This window comes from Eschrichtius robustus, chromosome 1 (genome assembly GCF_028021215.1).
Source record: "Eschrichtius robustus isolate mEscRob2 chromosome 1, mEscRob2.pri, whole genome shotgun sequence".
Classification (NCBI taxonomy): Eukaryota; Metazoa; Chordata; class Mammalia; order Artiodactyla; family Eschrichtiidae; genus Eschrichtius; species Eschrichtius robustus.
This window is the reverse complement of record NC_090824.1, coordinates 76,863,703-76,888,815: the sequence shown is the minus strand read 5'-3', so window position 1 is coordinate 76,888,815 and position 25,113 is coordinate 76,863,703. Positions and strand designations below refer to the sequence as shown.

Sequence of the window (25,113 nt, the reverse complement as noted above, 5' to 3'; positions counted from 1 at the left end):
AAACAAAAAAACACAAACAAACAAAAAAAACTTTGAGGTTTTCCCCATATACGTTTCCTTCCTTTTTCCCCCGTCTAATTTAACCCTACAATAAAGATATAAAATTTAGATAATGTATTCCCATTAGTTGTTCACTTACCAAACAATAGTTCATTCAAGTGGATACTTTCTGGGCTGTCATGGAAAATGCCAAAATAAAAAGCCTTATTAAATTCGAGTTAGATTATATCTGTCACTTCTTCCTTGTCCAAAACAATTACTATGGAAGAGAATATATTAAGCCTAGCACTCTCACTTATTACAATGTCGGTTGCAATAAAAATTTTTTTACCAGTTTTCTAGGTGGTTACTAATAGATTAAATGATTTCAACACTGTTCTAATCTGAATAAAGCAGATTTCCCCAAACATTATGGGACCAGTAAGGATGAAATAATAAAATAATAAAATAAAGTAGAGGTGATAAGGAATGCACTTGTTTGCGTTTTGTGGGATTAATGAGACAACAGCAAAAACAAAAGCTTAATGGGATTAAAATCTAAGGGCAGCAAACACAATCAAGAAAGTGCAGCTTCGAACACACAATCACAAAAGAGAACCTAACTTCTTTAACCTAGAGTTTGCAGAGAATCGGGTTCAAGCACAAAGTAGGTTAACCTTTTCTTTTTTTTAAATTGAAGTATAGTTGATTTACAATGTGTTATTTTCATCTGTACAGCACGATTCAGTTTATATATATATATATATATATATATACACACACATACACACACACACACACACTTTTATATGTATTCTTTTTCAGATTCTTTTCCCTTATAGGTTATTACAAAATATTGAGTATAATTCTCTGTGCTACACTGTAGGTCCTTGTTGAGGTTAACCTTACTTTCAACTTATCACCCTAATTATTTAGCAAAATGAAAAATAACCTAGTGGAAAAAAAAAATAACCTGGTGGACAAAGAGTTTCCATAAAACCTTTCTTATCTTCCCCTAGTAAATTCTCTCACTAAAAGGAAAAGATAAACAAATGGAACTTTTCTTGATAAGCCTTATCTTTAAGTTAGAGATTTTTTAAAATTCATGAATGCTTGCTAGGACAAGAGAGGGTCAACAGCAGTTTACAGCAAAGAACTGTGATGTGTTACTTGCTATAGGGGACAGTTAGAATCATGGAATCCAAAGGAATTGTAAGAGATTTTTATTCCCTTAACCTTTATTCACACACTAGAAGAGTTTTTGACAATTTATGAAAGTTACAGACTTAAACTATAAAGGGCTTCAAACTATGGCTGTATTTAATACCATAATATTAACTCTGATTTCAATGGCATGTTAAAAATTCAAAACCACAATTCCCCCCCAGTAAATGTAACTATTACCATTTAGAGAAAATAATAGGGATAATCACATTCATCAAATTTATTAAACCTGAAGCTATGCTAGTCACCATAACGGCCTACTGTACTTTTGTTCTTTCATTAAAGAATTCTCAGACCATTCACTATTGAATTACTGTTTAACTGGTAAACTGAGGCAAAATACTGAATAACTTGCGAAGTCACAAGTGCAAAGTCCACTGTACAAAACTACTGAACCAGGCTCCCTGTTTATGTACTCTTCCAGATATAATTTAAACTGTCTGAGCAAAAGATGAATTCTAAATTCCGCATAAATTGCCTCTAACTGTGCCTTTCTTTTTGCTTGAAAACGCTTTTCGTACATTGCCACCGATTCAGTTTCACCTGTAGGTAATGAACACAGAACTCATTGTGGGGAAAAACAAACCAGAATGTGAAAAAAGTAAGATAAGTTATCAGATATACAAGGGAGTGAAACAGTTGATTGAGAAGTACTTTACCCACAATACCTTTTCTCCATTCTTAAAAGAGGCATTTTGAATATTTTAGTTACTATTTCTTTCACGAAAACCCCCAATTTCCCAATGCGCCCACATTGAGTACTCACCTGATTCATGTGAATGCCGAATCCGGGCTTTTATTTCTGCTAAGCTGGGCGCCCCCTCTTGGGAGACCGATGCTGCTGCCCCCTCCTCTGTATCCTCTACCTTAGTCACGGTGAAGTGTGGCATTGCTGTAGTTAGGAACCTGTGCTCTCCCTGTATTTAAGCTTCCTTCCAGTCTACCTTCTCTGCCTACCTCTTCCTTGCGGTGCCCTTTCCGACTCTGATCACTGCCCACAGGAGACCTGGTCTGGGAATCGGGAAGTACTTTCAGCTCACGTGACCTACAGCCCCAAGGGAGTGGAACCTAGAAGACACGCCTTCCACAGTGTTTACCATTCACTTAAAAGGATTAAGCACTCCACCTCTTTCTTATTGTTATTAAACTCTAAGAATCCCAAGAACTGTTTAGGCTGCTTTCCCAGAGCTGCCAATGGCTGGAGAGTGGGCAGAATGCATGGAACTCCGCCCACTGTGTGCTCACCCTCTTGTTTCCTTAAGTTATTTGCACGCCAGGATCTCAACCTCTGCTCTCATATCTCACAGGAGAAAGAAGATTAGGGAACAGTTCATTTTGTGAACTTTTCTTTTTAAAGAAAGACTTGCACTTACATCAATTTAGAAAATCAAACTATTTGTAAGCTTCTCTTGTTGCTTTATTTCAAAGCATACTGAAACTACTCATACAAATCAATAAAAGTTTTTTCTTATCTTTCAGATAAGAACATTCACTTGGCAAGTATTTAATGAATATCTATATATTTTATACAAGATATAATTCTAGATGCTATAGTGTATACAAGGACATCCAAGAAGAGACATTAACTTTCCCGAAAGTCCAAGTTGTTTAAAAGAGCAAAATATTTTTAAAGGGAAGAGTTCAGAATTTTTTGTATTGTACAGAGTTTAAGCATTGTGTTTTAAAGAAAAAAAAAAAAACCCAAGAAAATCCCTGATTGAGAGGTGTACAGTTCCTTCAGCACACACTTAAAATAACATACTTAACTTTATCAGATAACTGTGTTCTCAGTTGATGACTTTAACTATAGAGTATGAGGCCCTATCTCTGAACTTAGACAAGGGAGTTCAGTAACTTGAGCTCTGTGCTATTTTCCATGTTAATGATGTAATATGAGGGCTTTGTTGTTAGTAACACCTGACAAACAAGACTGCACTAAATTTAAAGAAGAATGATGGTTTATAATCCTCATTTATTCCAATATATACCACTTCTAAAAGAGAATGAAGCCAATAGTTGTTAAAGACCTACTCTGTGCTCTGCATTGCACTAGAAACTTTCTGTTATGATCTCATTTAATCATCACAGAAACAGAAACATTAGGTTAGGAACTTGCCCAAAGTCACAGAGCTTGTAAATGGTGAAGCCCCACTTAAAAACCTCTAGTACTCTTGTTGGTAGGCAGCATAGAAATTTCATAGAAAGAAAACTCATATACACTTACCTAATTTTATTTCATGGGCTCCTGTGTAACACTGGTTTGTAATCTTGGCTGCACCATTGGTATCACCTGGGGAGATTTTAGAACAACTGATGCCTGGGTCCCATCCCAGCTATTCTGATATAATTCCTCTGGAGTAGAATCTGGGCAATAGGACTTTTAAAAGTTCCCCCAGGTGGTTCTAACAGGCAGCCAAGGTTGAGAACTATCAATACTACAAGAGAAAGAGAAACGTTTGTCACTTGAGAAGCCTTTGAAACTGCTTTTTATCTCTGATAGAAACTAAGTCAGGTGTGGTAGTGCCCTTGGTGATTTTTCCTATTTACAGCTCAGGGAGCTACCCTGCTGATTTACTCAAAGGAACTACCAAATTGTCAGAGTTCAACGTTATATTCTAGGTTCCAAATTTATTAATACTTTAGTGCCACTGGATATTTCCAATGGGATTTTACTTTTCATATTTAATTTATTAAGAGAGTTGAACTGTGGCTAATCTTTTATAGTCAGTGGACAGAAACAATGACTTGTGTTTATAAATCTATGTACAGCTTGTACACATAAGCCTTTGTACAAATGTTATCCTGTCACCTCTCCCCTCTACAAAAAACCCCCAAACTAAACGAGTAGGAATGTAACAAATTCCTGTTAAAACGATGAGCAATTTATTTACCAACTTGAGAGAGAACTAACTTACCAATAGTTCTCTCCTAGACTGGGCTGTAGATAACAGTGCAGGGGCATAAAAAATTCAAGGCAAGGTTAAAGTAGCATAGAAAACGTTGAGGGGGAAGTGGCAAAGAAGAGATGTGTAAGTGCTATATAGGAACAGAGGTTAGACAGAGAAGGTGGGATGTAAGAAACAGCTATTTAAAGTACAACAAACTACCACAATGAGGTATACCATTCCACAGCCACCATGATGGCTAAAACTGGTAAGACTGACAATTTTGGTGAGAATGTGGAATGAAAGGAACTTTCATACATTGTTACTGGAGTGTAAATTGGTTCACCCGCTTTGGAAAGGGGTCTGGTACTTTCCCCTATAATCCAACAATTGCACTCCTCGGTATTTACCCCCCTGAATGAAAATAGTATAAGAATGTTCATAGCAGTTTATTAACAATAGGCCAAAACTGGAAACCCAGGTGTATATCCACAGGAGAATGGATAAATAAACTCTGATATATTCATACAAAGGATTACTATTCAGCTATAAAAAGGAATGAACCAGTGTGATACCTACAACAAAATAGGTGAATCTCAGAAACATTATGCTAGGTGAAAGAAGCCTTAAACAAAAGAGTACATAATATATGGAGCCACTAATAGGAGGTTTTAGAGCTGGCAAAAGTAATGTGGTGCAAAAAAAAAACAGGACAATGATTGCCTCTGGGGAATGGAAGTGGAGATGGGGCATGAGAGAACTTCGCAGAGTGATGGTAATATTCCACATCTTGATAGAGTTTAAAGTCCCACAGGTATATGCATTTGTCAAAATTCAGTTAATCTTCACTTAAAATTTGTGTATTTCATGGTATGAAAAGTTTAAATCAAAAGAAAAAAGCTGCAAACAGATACTGAATTCTAACTAACAATATGATTTTGAAGTATTTGGGAAAAATGAACTGATATCTGCAATTTGAACCTTGAAACCCTGAAATGCATATACTAAGATAAATGGATAGACATATGACAGGAAAAGTATAATAAAATACTAATGATAGATTCTGGGTGGTGAGTACACAAATGTTCACTCTAAGTCTTTCAATCTTCTGTATTTTTGAAATTTTTCATAATAAAATGTTGAAAAAATACAATAAACTGACACCATTATGAAAATGAATAGGCAAGTCAAAGACTGGGAGAAAATAGTCATAAAACATATGCTTGACAAAGGACTTGTATTTTGAGTATATAAAAATCCCCTACAACTTAATAATGAAAAGACAACTCAACAGAAAATGAGCAAGGGCTTCCCTGGTGGCACAGAGGTTAAGAATCTGCCTGCCAATGCAGGGGACACAGGTCCGAGCCCTGGTCCAGGAAGATCCCACATGCCGTGGAGCAACTAAGCCCGTGCACCACAAATACTGAGCCTGCGATCTAGAGCCCGTGGGCCACAACTACTGAGCCCACGTGCCACAACTACTGAAGCCCGTGTGCCTAGAGCCCGTGCTCCACAACAAGAGAAGCCACCACAATAAGAAGCCTGCACACCGCAACGAGGAGTAGCCCCCGCTCGCCACAACTACAGAAAGCCTGTGCGCAGCAACGAAGACCCAACGCAGCCAAAAATAAATTAATTAAATAAATAAAAAAAAAAGAAATTGAGCAAAAGATTCAAACAGACAATTCACAAAGGAAGCTATACACATGGCTAATAGCATTTGAAAAACTGCTCAGTGGCCATAAAGGAAATGCAAATTAAAATCACAATTAAAACTGTTGGCAAGGGGCTTCCCTGGTGGTGCAGTGGTTAAGAATCTGCCTGCCAATGCAGGGGACATGGGTTCGAGCTCTGGTCCGGGAAGATCCTACATGCCGTGGAGCAACTAAGTCCATACACCATAACTACTGAGCCTGCGCTCTAGAGCCGGCGAGCCACAGCTACTGAGCCCACGTGCTACAACTACGGATAGAGCCCGTGCTCCGCAACAAGAGAAGCCACTGCAATAAGAAGCCACTGCAATAAGAAGCCCGGGCACCGCAACAAAGAGTAGCCCTCGCTCACCGCAATTAGAGAAAAGCCCGGGCGCAGCAACAAAGACCCAACGCAGCCAAAAATAAATAAATAAAATAAATAAATCTATAAAAAAAAAAACTGTTGGCAAGGACGTAGGGCAAATGTTGATGGGAATGTTGGTGTGATGACTTTGGAAGAATGTCTGGCAGTTTTTTAATAAGTTTAAACATATACCTACCCTATGACCCAGCAATTCCTTTTCTAGGTATTTACCCAAGAGAAATTAAAGCTAAGTCCACAAAAAAACTTTTGAACATGTATGTTTTTAGCAGCTTTATTCATAACAGCCCAAACAGGAAAGAGCCTAGGTATCCATCACAAGATAAACAACCTATAGTATATTCATACAATAGACTATTACCCAACAATAACCAGGAATGAACTACTGATACATTCAACAACATGGATGAATCTCAAAAACATTAGAAATTATACATCACACATTAATGATTCGCATACTAAAGTGTTTAGGTGTGAAGCACATTGATGTCTGCAACTTACTTTGAAATGCTTCAAAAATGGATGCATAAATGGAAGGGATGAATATGTGATAAAACAAATATAGCATGGATTTCCCTGGTGGCGCAGTGGTTAAGACTTGGTGCTCCCAATGCAGGGGGCCTGGGTTTGATGATCCCTGGTCAGGGAACTAGATCCCACATGCACGCCTCAACTAAGGAGCCCGCCGGCTGCAACTAAACTAAGACCCGGTGCAACCAAATAAATAAAATACATAAATTTTTTAAAATGTGGGTTTTTTTTTTAAAAAAAAAACAAATATAGTAAAATGTTAATTGTAGCATCTGGAGGATATGGATATGGGTGTTCATCATACAATCTTTCAACTTCTGTATATGTTTGAAATTTTTCATAAAAAAAAGTCAGAAAAAAATACAATGAACTGAATGAAGTTTACTGAAATCTAAAAAACTTTGGATCTGAGTATAAAACAAATCACTTATGGGTCAAATTTCATTTCACATAGAATTCAGGCAGCTGCATAAATGCTTTTCCTGATTCTAGAGTGTTGAATATTGTTTGAAATGAGAGTCATCATACAGGCTTGAAATATTTACACTTTCACATTAAAAAAAAAAAAAAACCCAAGGAATTCCCTGGCGGTCCAGCGGTTGGGACGCTACGCTTCCACTGCCAGGGGCCCAGGTTCCTGGGCTCCATCTCTGGTCGGGGAACTGAGATCCTGCACGGCATATGGCCAAAGAAACAAAAACAAAAACAAAAACAAAAAACCCCACCACCACAACAGCAATATCCATGGGAGAACAGACTTGTGCTTGCCAGTGGGGAGAGAGGGTGAGGGAGGGGTGGATTGGGAGTTTGGGATTAGCAGATGCAAACTACTATATACAGAATGGATAAACAAGGTCCTACTGTGTAGCACAGGGAACTATTAATATATTCAATATCCTGTCATAAACCATAATGGAAAAGAATATGAAAAAGAATATATATATAATATAACTGAATCACTTTGCTGTCCAGCAGAAATTAACACGACATTGTAAATCAGCTATACTTAAATAAAATAAATTAAAAAAAAAATCTATGGTATTTTAAGCAGTAAGATATAAGGCCAGGCTAGGGCAGAAAGGGCATTTCTTATGGTATTACTTCCACAGTGCTTTATACATTAGGCTAAATATTATACATATTATATTTATTTTATTAGTTTCAGTAAAACACTTGTGACTATATTATGTCTGTATTTTAAAAAAAGCATGTCCATTCTTTAAAAGAATGTGTCTACTTTGGGTAATATTTTGAAAGTACAATTTACCATTCTACACTATTCTGTTATTAATTTTTAATCATGGCTAACAATTCAATTTTTCATCATGGCTAACAATTCATGATAACCAGCATTTTATTTTATTCAACCCATTTATTAAAAAAATGGGGCTTCCCTGGTGGCGCAGTGGTTGCGAATCCGCCTGCCAATGCAGGGGACACGGGTTCAAGCCCTGGTCCGGGAAGATCCCACATGCCGCGGAGCAACTAAGCCCGTGCGCCACAACTACTGAGCCTGCGCTCTAGAGCCCGCGAGCCACAGCTGCTGAGTCCGTGTGCCACAACTACTGAAGCCCACGCGCCTAGAGCCCGTGCTCCGCAACAAAGAGAAGCCACCGCAGTGAGAAGCCCGTGCACCGCAACGAAGAGTAGCCCCCGGTCACTGCAACCAGAGAAAAGCCCGCGCACAGCAGCGAAGACCCAACACAGCCAAAAATAAATTAAAAAAAAAAAAAAAAATGAAGACAAATTAGGTTCAGTGAAAAGACTGAAACAAGGGAAAGTCAGTGGGAAATTATTTTCGACATAAGGATTCTCTAACAGTTTTTATATTTTGTTATATCCCATCACTAAAAACCATTCAATTTTAGAGCAAATCATATATGTATTTCCTCTTGCTTTGCAGAAACTGAGAACTGTATTGTACAAAAGCTATGCAAATTATCTAGAACCACACAATCTCATTGCAAATTATCTCTGGTAAAGGACTATTTTTCTCTAAATTTCCATTTCATTGCGCGCTAAAAATTTTGAAAAAAACCCCAATAATAATAATAAAAATTACTAGAAAATGAAAAATATACAAAACACAAATGCCAATTTTTATTATTAGATTCAATAGATATAAACTTGCTTTAACAAACTGCTATGCAAGTTTCTAAAAACTCTGAATTTCTGAACTCATCTCCTCACAGACATAATAAATAGCTCATGGTCCAGCACCGTCTGCATACAACACTCTGAATGGCTCTATTAGAGAATGATCTAAACATTCTGCTAGAAGAGAATGAGTAGTTCACCACCTAAATTTAGAGATATAGTTGGAGCCTGAAAAGTATACAGATTCTCATTATGTATATACAAATTTCCTATTTACCATACTCAGCAAAACCTTTTTCTCCTTCAGATACTGGGACAGTAAATACTAATTTAAAATATAAAATGATCACAAACTAAATTTTGCCTTACTGTGTAGATAATTATAAAAAGAATTAAATGAATCAATTACTTTGATGAGGACCAACTATCATGGATAGCAAGGACTTAAAACTTCTAAATCTCAAAATTACATAAAATTGTCTATGAATAGATTTTTATAAAATGGCATGAATGATGAATAATGTATTTTGGGACTAACGACTGAAAGATAGTAAATACATAAAAGACATTATTTTCTGATGGATTCATAATATTGTAGGGTAAGGATGACAAAGAGTTCTCCAAATCAAAACATCAGAAAAATCTATGCTTTACTGAGGCTGAAGGAATCATGATTCAATATATATTTGAGTGTTCACTATGTGCCAGGAAACAGGAATGCAATGCAGAACAAGACACTGCTCCTGCCCTCAAGGAGTTCGCAGTCTTGTTATCCAATTAACTACATAATAAAAGGCAATATAAAACAATATACTGTAATACAGTATAAGCATAGAAAGAATCTTGAGAGCACACAGCACTACCTTGCCCAGTTACTTCTGCAGGGACCTAAAGTTGTGAGTCTTCACTAGAGGAAAGAATGTAGTAGGATAGTTGATGGCTAGCTAATTTGCTAGCTACGCCTTCCATTTTGGCTACTTATCCAAATACTAAAGAAGGCATTATCAAAAGCCTCTGAGTACTTAGAGCCCTCAGCTTCTACTGTTATCTTTTTCACAATATTTCAATTCCCTATATAAGACTGCTCATCTCAATGTCATTATACCCTAGGTATGATAGGACCCAAGAATCACCAACCAGAGGTAGCACTGGCAGCTACTAACACAGACTACTCAGTAACTCAGAATCGCATTTCTGATGTATGACATTTCATTCTTTTATTATGAAATACGCTATATGGGCTTCTAGTCAAGGCTACCAATAGTGTATAGAAAATAAAACTGATGTTAAGCACCATACTGTCAAAACTTAGGACATATTTCTAAAAATGTAAAGAAAGGAAAATGAAAACATAATTTGAAACGAAATTTCCTTGTTAATTTTCACCTCAGAGAACTTATAAGTTATTGCTTCCTTCCTCCCCTGAAACAAAACTCCATTTTAAAATAGATCTACTGAGACATGGGTCAAAATATGAATATTCATTAACTTTAGATGGACTAATGTAACTAAATCAGTAACTGTTCATGTAATTCAGCACTATTATACTGTCTTAGTTATCTGAGATCATTTGTGTAAAAGACAGTAAAATACAAATTTTTAGGCCAGATTTCTTGCTAGGAACACAGAACCTTAAGTTATTCTGGAAACATGTCATTTTACTACTTTTTAAAAAAAACCATTTCCTTTCATGCTCCCAATCCCAGGCAAAATAATTGCAAAAATGTACGCAGAACATAAAGACTGCATTTCCTTATGCTTGCTCTGTTATACATTTGCAGCTGAATAAATGTTTCAACAGAGCCAACCACCATTAGCAGAGAAAGTGTAATGACAATAATACTGGTGTTAGAATCACAAACACTGGGTTGAAATCACTACTCTTCAATTTATTACTTGTATGACCCTGGGCAGGTTACTTAACCTTATCAGCTTCAGCTTTTTCCTGGAGAAGAAATCCACCTTAGCTCAGAAGAAAATGACTTTTTTTTTAAATGAAAAAGTATCAGAACTGATGATTTTTCAGCAAAGGAAAGAATTAACCTCATCTAATAGGAAAGCCCGTTTTCTATTTCCTATTAATTCCTAAAATTTTATTTGGAAATTAGAACACTGCTGAATTAGAAAAAAATAAATCAAAAGCAGAATTTTTTACATGCACCTTGGGATGTAAATTAACTGTTGTGAAAATAAGTATTTCTGGATATAAAAAAACGAGCTTAAATATTAAAAGCAAATGCTCTCAAAATAAAGATAAATTTCAGCTGGATTCAATTATCATAGCTCCTCGAAGTGAAAATGTACATGTGTATACAAGAGTTTTAAACTTATTAGTGTTTTTCTTTTTTTAAATTAGCAATATGAAAAATGAATACCCTTACCCCAAAAGGAAAAACAGCCTTGTCTGGTAAAATGGAAGAAATTTAGGTGCCACTTTGCCAAAAATTAAAGCTATCTACCAAATGGTTCCAACTGTAAACAGATGAATGCTATCAACTGAATATCTTGCACGGATTTCTCAAGGCCATATGACATGTAATAAGGCTTAGCAATGGAGTAAGCAGAAATACAAAGCAGAAGACTGAAACCCAGCTCTCAGTTAAAATAATAGGAAATTTTAAAAAGAAAAAAACAAAAAACAAAAACTAAAGTTAGGATTAAGACCTAAGTATACCTGCCATTTCCTAACAACTTAATACAGCTTTTGTTTTCTATTTCTGTCCTTTCCAAGTACAAAAACTTAAATTTTAAGGGGGAAAAAGAAAAAGCTTTAGCCCTTACATTTTTTCAGTTAAAACATCCAGCGGTAATTCCAAATTTTCAAGTTTTGCATAGCCTCTCAGATTGACTTATTAATTGTACAATATTGGTTTGATTCTGAAATCTTGTTAACTGTGAATTCCACCCGTGATTTAACAGTGGCTTAAAATTCTTCAAAAGTAAAATGCACTTGAATATCAGAAATGTTAAAAATATGACAAATGTACATCTTAGAACTGAGCAAATATGGTAATAATATTTCCTGTTAATCAACTATTAAACTTCTGCAGTTAAAGCAAGGTGCTGTGTGTGTGTGTGGTATTGTATGTTCTGCAGTCTTGTGCTCATATCTTTATACATAATTGCAGGGATTCTACAAAGTACACCAAAGCATTAATAACAGGGTTTTAATGGGGAATATCTTCTTGGTTTTCCATTTACTTATAAAATTTCATTAAAATAATACATTGTTTTACACAATCACAAAATAAAATACTTTCATAATTCCTACAATACAGCTCTCCAAATTTTCATACCTACTGCTAAGAAACACATCCCCAAGAACTTAAACACATAAAATCTGCACTATTGAGTCAACAAGCCCATGAGGTGCAGCTGTGCAGATTACATCAGGCCAAAAGGGCAAGGGGGTTGGGGGGACTGAAATCCAGTTTGCCCTTCTCCAGTGAAGCTTGCAAGGGGTGCCAGTTTAGGTCTGGCTAGTCCAGAAGTATTTATTACGCAGAGGAGGCAAAAAGAGCACCACGATTCAAAAGTTTACAGCAAAATATCGTCCTTCTAGGTCAGTACAAATTGCCTTAAACGTCAGCATTAGAAACATTCCCTTTATTCTAAGAGCCTTAACATTAGAAAAGCATGACTTTTATAAGATTCTTAGGTACCCAGGAGTGTCCCCTTCCTTCTTTTCCATTCCAGTACAGGTAATATCAAAGCAAAGTTTATGAGAATCTGGAATCAAGAAACATGCCTCTGACAGGAAAAGAATGAGGCCTCTCATGGAAAGAATTAGTGAGGATATAGAAGAGACCACCCAAGATAAAAGACAATAAGTTGAAGCAATCACTCTTCCAATCACTAATATTTAATCAAATATCTAGAGTATTCTAGAACAGACTCTATAAAAGAAAGTCCTTTCTATTAAAGTAGCTTTCTGGGGCTTCCCTGGTGGCACAGTGGTTAAGCATCTGCCTGCCAATGCAGGGAACACAGGTTCAAGCCCCGGTCCGGGAAGATCCCACATGCTGCAGAGCAACTAAGCCTGTGCGCCACAACTACTGAGCGTGTGCTCTAGAGCCCGCGAGCCACAACTACTGAGCCCACATGCCACAACTACTGAAGCCCACGCGCCTAGAGCCCGTGCTCTGCAACAAGAGAAGCCACCGCAATGAGAAGCCTGCAAGGAAGAGTAGCCCCTGCTCGCCGCAACTAGTGAAAGCCAGCGTGCAGCAACAAAGACCCAATGCAGCCAAAACTAAATAAATAAATAAAGTAGCTTTCTGGATTGCAGTCTAACCTTTCAAAAGCTTGTATTACAGGTATTTTCAAATATACACAAAATCAGAGAAAACACTAAAATGAATCCTCATTAATCCAATTCAACAAATTATAAATGTTTGCCAATCTTATCTATCTCTCCTCAACTGTTTTGTGGCGTGGGGGGAGGGAGGGTGGAGTACACTTTGTTTCACCTGCAAATATGTCAATATGTATCTCTACAGATAAGGGCTTTATACTACCACAATGTCATAAATATACCTAAGAAAATTCACAATAATTCCTTAATATTTTTTAACACCAAGTACGTGGTCAAATTTCCCTGATTTTCTCAGAAGTGGCTTTTTACAGTTGTTTTGTTCACATCTGGATCCAAAGAAAGTCCACACATTGCATTTGGTTGACAGCTTTTTATCTGTAACAGCTCCCCCCCCACCCCTTTGCTCTCTCCTCCTCCACTCCATGCCATTTATTTGTTGAAAATTCTAGTTATTCAATAAAATTTCCCCCATTCTGGATTTAGCTGATTGCTACTTGTGGTGTAAAGTAGTATATTGTAAAGTTTAATCATTGGCTTTGCAGTATGGAGGAGAGGGGGAAAAACAGATGTGGTCTGTAACCAAAACGTTTCACACAAGTGCTACTTGTCTTTAAAAAAAAGTGGGCGATCTGCCTGCCAATGCAGGGGACACGGGTTTGAGCCCTGGTCTGGGAAGATCCCACATGCCGCGGAGCAACTGGGCCCGTGAGCCACAACTACTGAGCCTGCGCGTCTGGAGCCTGTGCTCCACAACAAGAGAGGCCGCGATAGTGAGAGGCCCGCACACCGCGATGAAGAGTGGCCCCCGCTTGCCGCAACTAGAGAAAGCCCTCGCATAGAAACGAAGACCCAACACAGCCAAAAATAAAAATATAAATAAATAAATTAATTAATTAATTTTAAAAAAAAGTGGGGGAAGGAATCAAGCTTGAAAAAAAAAATCTATCAGAGGATGCTATCAGGAAAGCTAAGAAGGTGCCAAATCCATGTGTTTTTACAAAACTATCCATTTTACTATGTTATATAATGTTAGTTACAGCTCTCTGTTAGTGTGTCAAAGTGAAATGGTAGTATTCAATAACCATATAATATGAAAGGTATATTTAAAAGAAAGGTAATAGTCACCTGCAATTGGCAATACAAGGTAATTCACTTATTTTTGTTTGGGGCAAAAAACTAGAATTTTTTTCCAAAAGTATAAAAAGATTGCTTGGTACTTTGAAACACGCTTTTATGAAAAATAAAAAGATAGCTTTGCAACATTATTCTGATTCTTAGTCAAACGTTATTTAACCCTAGCATGAGAGATTGATGTGACCTACGAATAACACACAGAATTGGTAGACCAGCAGAGTGGGCTAAACGTCCATGTGTAATATAACGGCACCAAGTGCAGATAAATACTCTGTAAGACCTACTGGCATTTAAGGAAAAGCCTGCCGGGCCTTGTCCACTTGGTGAACGTCTGCTTACCCTTCGAAGCCCACCTCAGGTAGGAAAGTTCTTCCCATGCATGTAAGATTAATCCCTCTTCCCTTCTGAGCTATGGTCTCCAACTCTGGCTGAAGAGCTTTTAAATACTGTGGACAAAGAATGTTGCCTGCCATATCAGTGAACAAAGGATGTTGAGGCCATCAAGCCATCAGTCACTGCAGCCACCCCCAATGGTGCACCCTGAGGGGATTCAAGATGGAGAAAAACAGGATACTGGCCCTAGATAGCTAAGGCGCATCTCAAAAGAATAATTTCAATAAGCCCAGAGTCTTGCATCTTCTCATACACAGAACAGCGCTAAATTCAATAACTTGAGATGTCTGGTTTTCTTTAATTAGCAGTAATCTTTTGATGTTTCGACTACTTGGTTTTTTTGCAAAAACTCCTATATATTCTGGCTCCTCCCTTACATCTTCACAACAGTCCCTCAGAGCTGTATGAGAGGTTGTCTTACTGAGGGTTTAAGTCCTCAGTAAGTCTGTCAAGTAAAACATAATTCTCAACTTTTAGGTTGTGCATTTTTTTCAGTCGACAGCATTATGCCCTTAAGGTCCCTGTCCTCAAGAACCTACAGCCTAACCGAGAAAGATAATATGTAAACAAACAAATAAAAAAACAAAATTAAGTTAAATAGGTGCTCTAGTAGTAGTCTGTATAAGAGATATAGGGACTTAAAGAACTGATCTATTCTATCTGGGTGTCGGGTTGAATGAGAAAAGGTTTCAGAGGTGGCTCCATGAAAGAGGGGCTTATTTAAATTATTTTTGCATCTCTACCAGCTAACATCCCTCAATAAAAACCTGGTGACAGCCAGCCTCAAAGTTGGTACACTTAGAGGTCCTGACTCAACTGGCTTTTATTTTTACTCCACTTCAGAAACCCACTCCCAAGGCTGCACACTTGATCATGTTAACACTGGAACTGCCCCACCTCTGAATCCATTAACCCCAACATTCGTCTGTCTGATCACAGTCTTCAATCTCTCTACATCATTCACTATCACTTTTACCTCGTCAAGTCCTCCAGTCTCTTGGTGTCTCCATTTTACCTCAGTTCATCATTTTCCTTAACTATATTTTTCTACTGTATTATTCTAAAATTTGCTGTATTTTTCTTTTTTTTTTGTATTTTGATGTATACTTCTATTCCTGCATTTATCATACAGCATTACAATTTACATGAAAATTTGTTTGCTTTCTCTATTAGATCATAACTTTCCTTAGAACAGTAACTGGATTCTTTTTCTCAGTCCTGCATCCTTAGCACCCAGAACAGAGCCTGGCCCATAATAATTGCTCAGTAAATGTTGGTGCAAGTGTTCTTGTCATTTTCACCACTATTTCCATGAGCTCTCCAAAGGCAGAACCTATATTTTACCTGAGCATTTCCCATAATTCCTACTGGAGTGCCTCACACATATCAGGGCCTCAGGGAGCATTTGTTGAATTGTAAAAGGTTGAAATGTTATTAGAAAATGTGTAAGACATATAAAAATATGTTCTCTTCTCTATTTTGGTATTATTATTTTAACAATCATTTAAGTTAACCAAATGGTTATGAGGCAAATGTAAACAATGTTCATCATGGCAGAGGCAAAATGATGTAATGGAAAGTCCTAGACAGAAGTCAGGAGGCCTGCATTTCAGTCTTGGCTCTGCCACTCATGATCTACAAATAACTATCTCTGTAAGCCTTAGTTTTCTCATTTATTAAAATAGGCTTTGACCAGAATTTGATTCTTGATCATCTGAGGTTCCCTAACTAACATGCTATGGCCCTTAAAATTTTTTTTAATTACAAAAGTGATACACTCTCAATATAAAAAATTGTACATGCCCTACTGAATTGTTTAAAGGAAAATTCCCACTCTCCACCCTATTTTCATAACTGTCCAGAGGTATCCTCTCTCAGCAGTTCCTTCTGTACCTTTAAGGCATTCTTCATGCATAAGCAAGTACAGTGCTAAGATTGCTGATTTTATTTACCAACTTGACAGTCCCATAAGTTCTAATGGAACCTTGACAAAATGAAAGAGAACGATAAACACTTTGATAGCAGAAAGATAACTACTACTCAAAAGGCCAACAGTAGAAAAAAATTAAAACACAGATAGAAATAAATATTTAAAATTTGGTGTGTCACCCCACCTTGGTTGTGCAATGTAATGTGAATGAAAGGTATATGACACGATAAGAAACTTAAGGTGGGAAGAAATGTGGGAGGCATGGGAATTGTGGGGAAAGGAGAGAGAATGATACCAATGTCGCAACCACTGAAGGATGTAAAAAGGGTCCCCCCACCAAAAAAAAAAAAAATCATAAAATTCTAAATGGTAAAATAGCAAACACAATTCTGAAATACATTATGAACTTAAGGATAGAGTCCACTGTAGAAGAGGAAGTAGTTGTTTTCCTATACTAAATCCAACCCAGAGACAAATGTAGATTAACACATGTCCTTGATTTTCTTGACAACAGCATCCTTTGAAGATCGACATCTAAGTCCAATAAGGGTATCTGCATATTACAAGGCCAAAGGTGAAATAATTACATTTCTAACCAGTTCCCTCTGATGGTGTGGAAAATATATCACAGGATGATCATCATAAGAATTTTTTTAAAAGACAGTAAGAGAAAAATAGGTCATTGGTAAAGTAGGAAACTCGATTCCCAAGAATACTCTTGGGAAAAGTGCGATCTAATGGCTGGACTGTTAATTTCCCTTTCATCTAGTACCAGAGACTATTTAAACATTAAGGAAGATGTTAGGTAGAGAACCAAGCTTTAACCTCTGTAACCAGCTAAACGATACAGATTTTACCTAGACACATCTGCAGTTTTACCTTATGGTGTAAAGCAATACCACTCTAGACCTTAAAGAATGCTTATAGATAAGGACAGAAGCCTGGACAAGGATCCCTTCTCTGCAAGGCTAACTAACACATTACTGAAATAAGTCCACTTTTAAAAACAGAATAAAAATACAATTCCATAATATATGTCACAAACCCAACAACATTTAACTATAAATTACCTAATGACAATTACAACATTAAAAAAATTAACACTTACAGTCTTATCTGGTAGTTTTACAACCTAAATACAGTATGATGGGTAAAAACTAAAACTACAATTTAGAATTAATTTGTAAGAAGAGAAAATGATGAATTATTTTTTATTCCATAATGTAATTTTAACACCATGGTACACAGTGTAAAGTCTGTCAAGAAGTTGAAAATTGTTAAGAGTCCAGGAATCGACCTGTAATGTCTTCATAAAAAAAAAAAAAAAAAAAAAGATTAGTCAAGGATAAGTGAATTCTAGGACTATGAACTTTACCAAACCTACCTTGTCTCCAGACATTAAAAAACACAAACAGAAATAAGGAACTAAAATCATTCTGGTTTCCTGCACCCTTTAGATTAGGAGGAACAATATTTCCTGACACCGGAAAATGGCAATTCAGTGGCTGAAGCTACGGTTTTCAAATGTGGGTAGAATATCATTGTAAGAACCTTGAAGATTCTTAAGAGAAGTTTTCATTACCTGACAGATCTACGTTAGTTAGAACATAGCATAAAACTAAATATATAAAGCAGTACGGCACTTCTCAAACTTTTCAACTTCAGAGTCCAAAAAATGTTATGACCTCTCTGTTTTATCTCATCACCTCTTTCTCGCTAAATCCAATGAAAACCTCCAAGCCCGCTGACACAGATTGGTTTAGGAAGCTGAACATCTGCAGTGGTCAATATAAGTCAAAGTGGCTTGTGTGCTACTTCCTGACTACAAAGTCTCAGCACTCAGTACATTCCATCTAAACTTCAAAGTGAAGAAATTATGTGGGAATCAGAAATCTCCATTCGACAGGATAGCCCCCTCAGATCTACCCAGCCTCACCCTGAGTGAGCTGAGCTACTCGAACCACTGTCTCTGTAAAATATAATTTTTTTAAAAGAATTTTGTGATACAGTATCTGAAGTCTTTGCAGGAAAGCCAGTAACTAAGATACAATCAATAACTACTCCTCATAACTGGCCTTAAAAGCAAACTGTAATAGTTGGAGCCCCAAAGCCAACTCTCCACTAAATTTTACAATTTAGGATTCTCCATGCTGGAAAATTGTTAAATTCTTTGATATTCATCCTTAACCAAAATACCCATTTCAATTCTAAGAAGACAAAAATGAGGAAGTCAAAACATACATCTACTTTCCTTCTTGCCATATACCTTCGTACACGCCAAATTACTATTGCAGAGATCCACTATGCTAACCATTATTCCAAAGGGTTCCTAATCATCTCAAAAAGAGGTACCTTGGTTCCTGATGATTCTTCTATAATGGAAAAATGATCTCTCAGTATATTGTCATCCTGGACATATAAGCCAGTAATGGAAATATTTTGTTGTCTGTGTTTCTACTTACCCTCAGTAACATCCTGGGGGTTAGAAGTCCGGTCACTAGCTGGATCCAGTGCAACAGTCGCCAGTGAACTGGTGGCTCCAGACATCTCACTTATAGGCTCACTACGGCTTGTTTCAGGTACACTTTCCCGGGAGCTAAATCTTACCCGGGAACTGGATCGAGAACTGAGGTCCGGGCTGGTGTCTGACAAACCTGGAATGTCATCGATCTTTGTTGGTGTCACCATGAACCGAACTGAAGCCATCTTGGTGGTGTTTTCTGAAGGATGCATTTTTTTTTTTCTTTTCCTTTATAAGGACAAAGAAAAAAGAAAAAACCCTGCAAAACCCTTCCTCCTACGCTAGCAATTTTGGTTGCAAAAATAGAAAAGATAACTTAAAAAAAAACCTCTCAATTACCTTGATTTACACCACACAAAAAGCCACTATATATAAGTATCCTTCTACTCAGAATTCAAGCCGCCTGTCCTAAAAAGTGCACTACCAGCAGCTGGAAAATATTTAAGAAAAAAAAAAAAAAAGACAAACGATGCCAATCTCGTGTAACTTCGTTCCTTCAGAATGAAGAGCTATCTAGTTATCTCCCCTGGTCCAGGGATGCGGGCAGCCAGCCATGGTCTCAGAGAAGCAGGTGACGAACGCTTTCTCTCCTCGACCTTAAGGTTTCTGCCGAGGCAGTTAGTCCCTTATCTGTAAATGTCCCACGGCTAGATGAGCAAAGTGCGCAGAGGCCCACCCTTATCAGGCGAATATAAACAGTATAGATCAGATTGCGAAACGGTGTACACCCGACCACCTGTTGTGTATCAGGTGAATACCCCACAGGTCTGGCTGGGAGGAGATGTGTGTAGAGCCACACGATGTTTTTGAGGCCGATAATCCACTTGGGTCTGGTGGGAGAGGTGAGCATGCATAACGGGAAAAATATCGCACACTATGGATGGAGGAGAATGAGGAGACAAGGGTGAGGAGAGGAGGCTGCAGGGGCAAAGCGGATTCCTGCCTCCGAGAGGTCTGCGAGGGTGGCCCTCCCGCTCTTCTGGCAGAAAGGTCCCTGGGATCTGGGAGGCGCCGGCTAGCGGATCGAGACTCCGCGGACTGCAGTTCAGGGTCGTGGCAGGTAGCTGCTAGTCCATCGAGCCCCCGATCGGTTTGCTGGGTTTCTCCTGCGTGTGACAGGACGAGCCACCCTTTTGCCGGAGATGCTTTCCTCCCCTACCAGGGCCCCGGCGCAAGGTAGCCCCTCGCTGTTCTTCCTTCGGGTCCTAACAGAAGAGGAGACGGCCTCGCAGGCTGGCCCTGGCTGAGCAGGAGGGAGCGGCGAGGATGAGGGTAGGAGGAGGTCGCAGGTGCGGGATCCCGGCGCCAGCTGATCCGGATGCGCGCGCAGCTGTTGTTTACCAGCGGGTAACTGTTTCCGAGCCGCGGCGGGCGCAGGGGGGCTCGGGCTGCCGGGGAGGGAGCCTCCTCCCCGGTCAGATGCCAGAGCAGCAGTTACGTGACCTCGCCGCCCCCGGCCCCGGGCCCGGCGGGCTGTGCCGGCGCCGCCGCAGCCCCTCCCTTTCCTCCCCGCTCTTTCCTCATTCGAGGTTAACGGTCCGAAGAGAAGCCCGGGGGAGCGGTCGGAGGGCGGCACAGTCCCACGAGCGCCCGAAAGCCCCGCCCAGTCTCTGCAGCCCGTGAGGTGGCGGAGAGGGCTCCGCGCATGCGCTCGCCCGGCTCGCAGCGGCAGGCGGACAAGGGGCGGGGCCGAGCGTGGGAGGCCCGGAGCACGACGGGAATTGTAGTTGGGGGTGGGGTCCTGAGCTGCCTGCATCCGAGAAAACAAACGCTTTTCGCTCTTGGTCCTGCTGTGTTGTGGTCCTGCTGTGTTGCACAAACTCATTCTGGAGGTGGAGGTATTTCAGGGAGCAGGCGATGCCCCTCAGACCCTCAAAAACCATCTCTCTTTACTAAGAGTGTCCCTGAAAATACCACTCATAATTTCTTTAAAAATTACAAAACTCTCAATACCATATATCTACAATATACGGTATGTATTAGGTATGACCCTCATTGGAGTTTTTACGTAGTGGTCTATTATAAAGCACTGTATGCTCAAATTTATACATAGTTTGGGCTACTTTTTTTTTCTTGTCCTTTAAAAAAGTGCTGGTTTTTTTTACAATGTATACATCTATCAAATCATCACAGTTGTACACCTTAAATATATACAATTTTGTAAATTTTACCTCAGTAAAACTGGAAAAAAAATGCTGTGTTCATTTTCTAGTCAGACTGAAAGCTCATTAAAGAAAGCGTCTTTAATTTTAGACCTGGAGAAGCCATTGAGATACTTTCTCTTGACTCCATTCAGTGTTTTCCCTACCACTGCCACCAGAATATTTTTCTTAGAATGTTTATTTAATGCATGAATAGAGGTGTTCAATAAATTTGACTCATCAATGTTTTGTTTGAAAATTATTTCCTAAAGCTTTGATCAAGACATTAATTTTATTTTTTCATTGAAGTACAGTTGATTTACAATGCTGTACCAATCTCTGCTGTACAGCAAAGTGACTCAGTTATACACATAGAGACATTCTTTTTTTTTATATTCTTTTCCATTATGGTTTATCACAGGATATTGAATATAGTTCCCTGTGCTATACCACAGTACCTTGTTATTTATCCAGACATTTAAATTCAACAATCTGGGCCCTGGATTTGCCTGGGTCCTTGCTCGGCACAAGTGGAAATGTTTAAGATCATCCCTAGTAATAGATCACAACTGTATTTAAGACGTGAGCCAGGAAATTCCATTTTATCAAATGACACGCAAAGTCCAATGTCCGGTTTAAAAGATCCAGGTAACAGAATGGAGACTAAATTCCTATTTAAAATGTAAATCTCCTCAAAGCTTGATTCTTTATAAAGCCTGTGATTATTCATTCAGGCTTAACAGCTTTCTTACTTGAGGAAGGAAGAAATTTACCTCCCTGAGGGATCAGTTTTCTCCTCAGGCATGCCTGCTGTTCATTCAAATCTTACAGACTTTCCCTTCATTAAAAAAAAAATCCTGGATTTCTACAACATCGAATTTTGTTTCATACCACAGTGTATTTTCATTCACTTTATACTATACTTCTTAAAACTCTTCTCCCATTTCTGAGCACATCTCACAATGTGCTAGGAGATCTCTTAAGGAAAAAAATCTTCGGTATATTCACACCAATTTGCCTTTCCATTACAGTCTACACAGTAAGTAGCATGGAAAATGCTAATCCTTTTTTGGTGGGGGGGTAACTTATAAAGACAGAATCCCAGTGAACATTTTAAAAAAATGATAGTATTCGTTTACTGACTTTGGTTCTTTTCTTTTTTGTTGGCCATCTTAGCTCTCCAACCAGGGATTGAACCTGAGCCCCTCAACAGTGGAAGCTCAGAGTCCTAACCACTGGACCGCCAGGGAACTCCCCTGACTTTAGTTCTTAAAAAAACTTCCATAGCAGATACTTTTCCTAGTCATTTGCAGAATTTCTAACATTTCTTCGATCATTAACCCCTAATAGGATAGGACGACTCTTTAAAATCCCTCAGATTCTATGCTAAGAACCTTGTTCAGTGAACAGGCTAAGAAATAAAAAATTGCTTGACAGGAAATAATTATCTCATTTCACCATTCTCATAAATTTACGTAACTGATTGAAAATCATGTCTTCTATTAACTATGACCCAAGTCTAGAGATTTTTTTTTCTCAGCAGTCAACAGCTATCCTGAACTTTTCTGCTGGGACAGTCAGACATCAGAGTCCATGAGAAACATATTTACTCCTTTCCAGGGCCAGTCTTGATAAATCAAATTTGTGCTGACTTAAGTTACATCTGCTTCTGGAGTCTAGAATCTTTGATATTGTAGAAAAAGAAGATTGTATCATTGGAATGCAAACTTCACAAAGCAATTCTAAAATCAGTGGCACTAAGCAAACATTCAAATTCAATGTCAAAGGCCATGAATGAGAAGATTGGGAAATACTGAGTTGATTAACTTGATAAGGAAAGGAAGAAGCTAGCATTTCTTGAATGCCTGTATACGATATTTTGCATCATCCCTCTAATATGAAGTAATTGGATTAAAAATTTATGGTTTCCCCGTGATAGAAGCTCAAGTCCTAAGAAATCTTCCAGGATTAAAAAAAAAAAAAAAAAAAAATTAACCCCCAAGAGTAGCTTGAAAAACAACAAAAATCCCTGCTTGAATCTCTCATACCTCATCTTCTACATTAAAATCCATGTAGAGTTCCACATACCAGCTAGCTACCAGAAAGAATATAAAGTTAGGTGTATGTAAGAAGAGAGAACTAAAAGCCTGGGAATATTTCCAGAGGGGCGGTAAATATGCATAAAGGCATTCCTATTCACAATGGTTGGACAAACACTGTAGGTACATTAAGATCCACCACTGAACCCTATCAATTTTAGAGTTAGAAGAGAAATTAGAAATGATGAGAAGAATGGAACTAAACAGGTTGACTTTCTCAAAGGTATACAGAGAGGCGAGAATCCTGGTCTCCTGGCTTCCAATTCAATGCCTTTTCTCTACAATATAGCTGCTGTTATTTTTCAAGCAACTCTTCCATTTTCAGTCAAATGTCATTTCAAGGGACAAAAAAATTACTTAAGTGACCACACGGGTATTTTTCAGTGGATGCTGACAGCTGCACAGGAGTCTTTCTCAAGCTCTCTTCCCCATCCCCGGCACGCTTCTAAGACTCTAAGCACAGCACTGCTCCTGCTACAGAAGCCACCGAAGTTTCTCTTCCAAGTGGTCTTTTGTACCCCTGGGGCACTCTTCCCACTCATCTCCCTCGTTTTCGTTTTTAAACCACTCCTTTCTTCCCACAACATACAAAATAAGAGCTCTTTCAAATCATTTTAATAACCTGGCAGTGATTCAGAGTATGAAAAGAAGATTCGAACATCTTCCCTTTAAAGGGGATGCTACCATGATGGCCTCACCACAAGCATGATCAAAGGCAAGGATGAGACCGGATGCAAGGATCAAGGGTCGTAGCAAGACTTCAAGGCTCACAGATGGAAGAGCTTGATTTCAGAAAGTCTCTTGAGGGCTAGCAGGCGGCAGAAGAGACGTGAAATTTCAAGAGATCCTCAGAGGACGGGGCGCGGTTGCTGGGTCATGAGCACCTTGAAGCGTTTCTTGATGGTGACTCGGTGTCGAGAGTATTTGTCGTCTGGGGAGAACCGAGCAGGGTGGGCCGAGCAGGTCTGCTGTCCCATAGGGTCAAGCTTCTGCTCGAGAAGGAAAGAGAGAACATAATCTCAGTACTGGAGTCGTGGGAAAACCCAATCACTGGCGTCGTGAGGGAAATGGAGGCTGGGATGGGGATGAGGCCGCGCGAAGAGGGTAAACATGAAGACAGGAGACGCGACTGCTCAGATCAAGAAGCCACACACTCCTGCTTCTACCACGCCTGGCTTCTGGACTGGCTCGTCTCGACCGTTCCTCCCAACGACATTTCTCCCCATGCCCATATACAACCTGTTTCCTCCTCTCACCTTCAGCGTGTAGACCCGGTATCCCTGCTCGTTGAGGTAATACTGGAGAAACATGACCACACGTGAACGTGAACAGAAGCGTGAGCTTCCCATTCAGTCTGCAGCGCCTCTTAACTGAAGGCCTCACGTGTCAATTTCCTTCCTGTATAGCCGGGAAGTCTCGCTCTCAAAGCACGCCGGGAAATGTAGTCCAGTTTATACCTTTCTCCAGCTGGCCAGAAGAGGGGCGCACTAGCGCAGGACTTGGCCAGTTGCAACCCAGTCGCAACCTTGCGGGCGTTCTAAGACACGTGGAGTGTGCCCACTGTGTGCCAGGCACTTCTAAGCATTAGAGGGGGGTAGGGATGGATACAGATTGAACATTAATGAATAGAATCCTGTCTTTATCTCAAAATTCACACCCATTTCAGAGGCAATGGGTTTCTAGCACCTGGAGAAACCGAGGCTGCAGGATCCAGAGCCCCTTTTACCTCAGGGAAGAAAGAAGGCTTTCTTCCCTCCCCGATTTTACATCCGGTTCCCTCGCCCT

General features: G+C 39.0%; 2 protein-coding genes across 4 annotated transcripts in view; both read right to left on the bottom strand.

Moving 5' to 3' along the window:
- SLC12A6 (solute carrier family 12 member 6) overlaps positions 1-20,635 on the bottom strand; it is an 87,552-nt gene extending 66,917 nt beyond the window's left edge. For 2 of the 3 annotated variants that reach the window (XM_068548629.1, XM_068548636.1), the window contains exon 1: positions 19,030-20,635. In XM_068548629.1, coding sequence (XP_068404730.1) covers positions 19,030-19,300 — 271 coding nt within the window. In that variant the 5' untranslated portion in view covers positions 19,301-20,635. Of the gene's footprint in view, positions 1-1,969; positions 2,171-19,029 lie in introns of those variants that run through there. The other variant, XM_068548644.1, reaches the window with a different exon arrangement.
- Positions 20,636-23,928: 3,293 nt separating this feature from the next.
- Positions 23,929-24,720, bottom strand: NOP10 (NOP10 ribonucleoprotein). The gene is made up of 2 exons (XM_068548617.1): positions 24,585-24,720; positions 23,929-24,317 (listed from the first exon to the last, which is right to left on the bottom strand). The coding sequence occupies exons 1-2, from the start codon at positions 24,675-24,677 to the stop codon at positions 24,177-24,179; spliced, it is 234 nt and encodes a 77-aa protein (XP_068404718.1). The 5' UTR covers positions 24,678-24,720; the 3' UTR covers positions 23,929-24,176.
- Between the last annotated feature and the right edge of the window lie 393 nt (positions 24,721-25,113).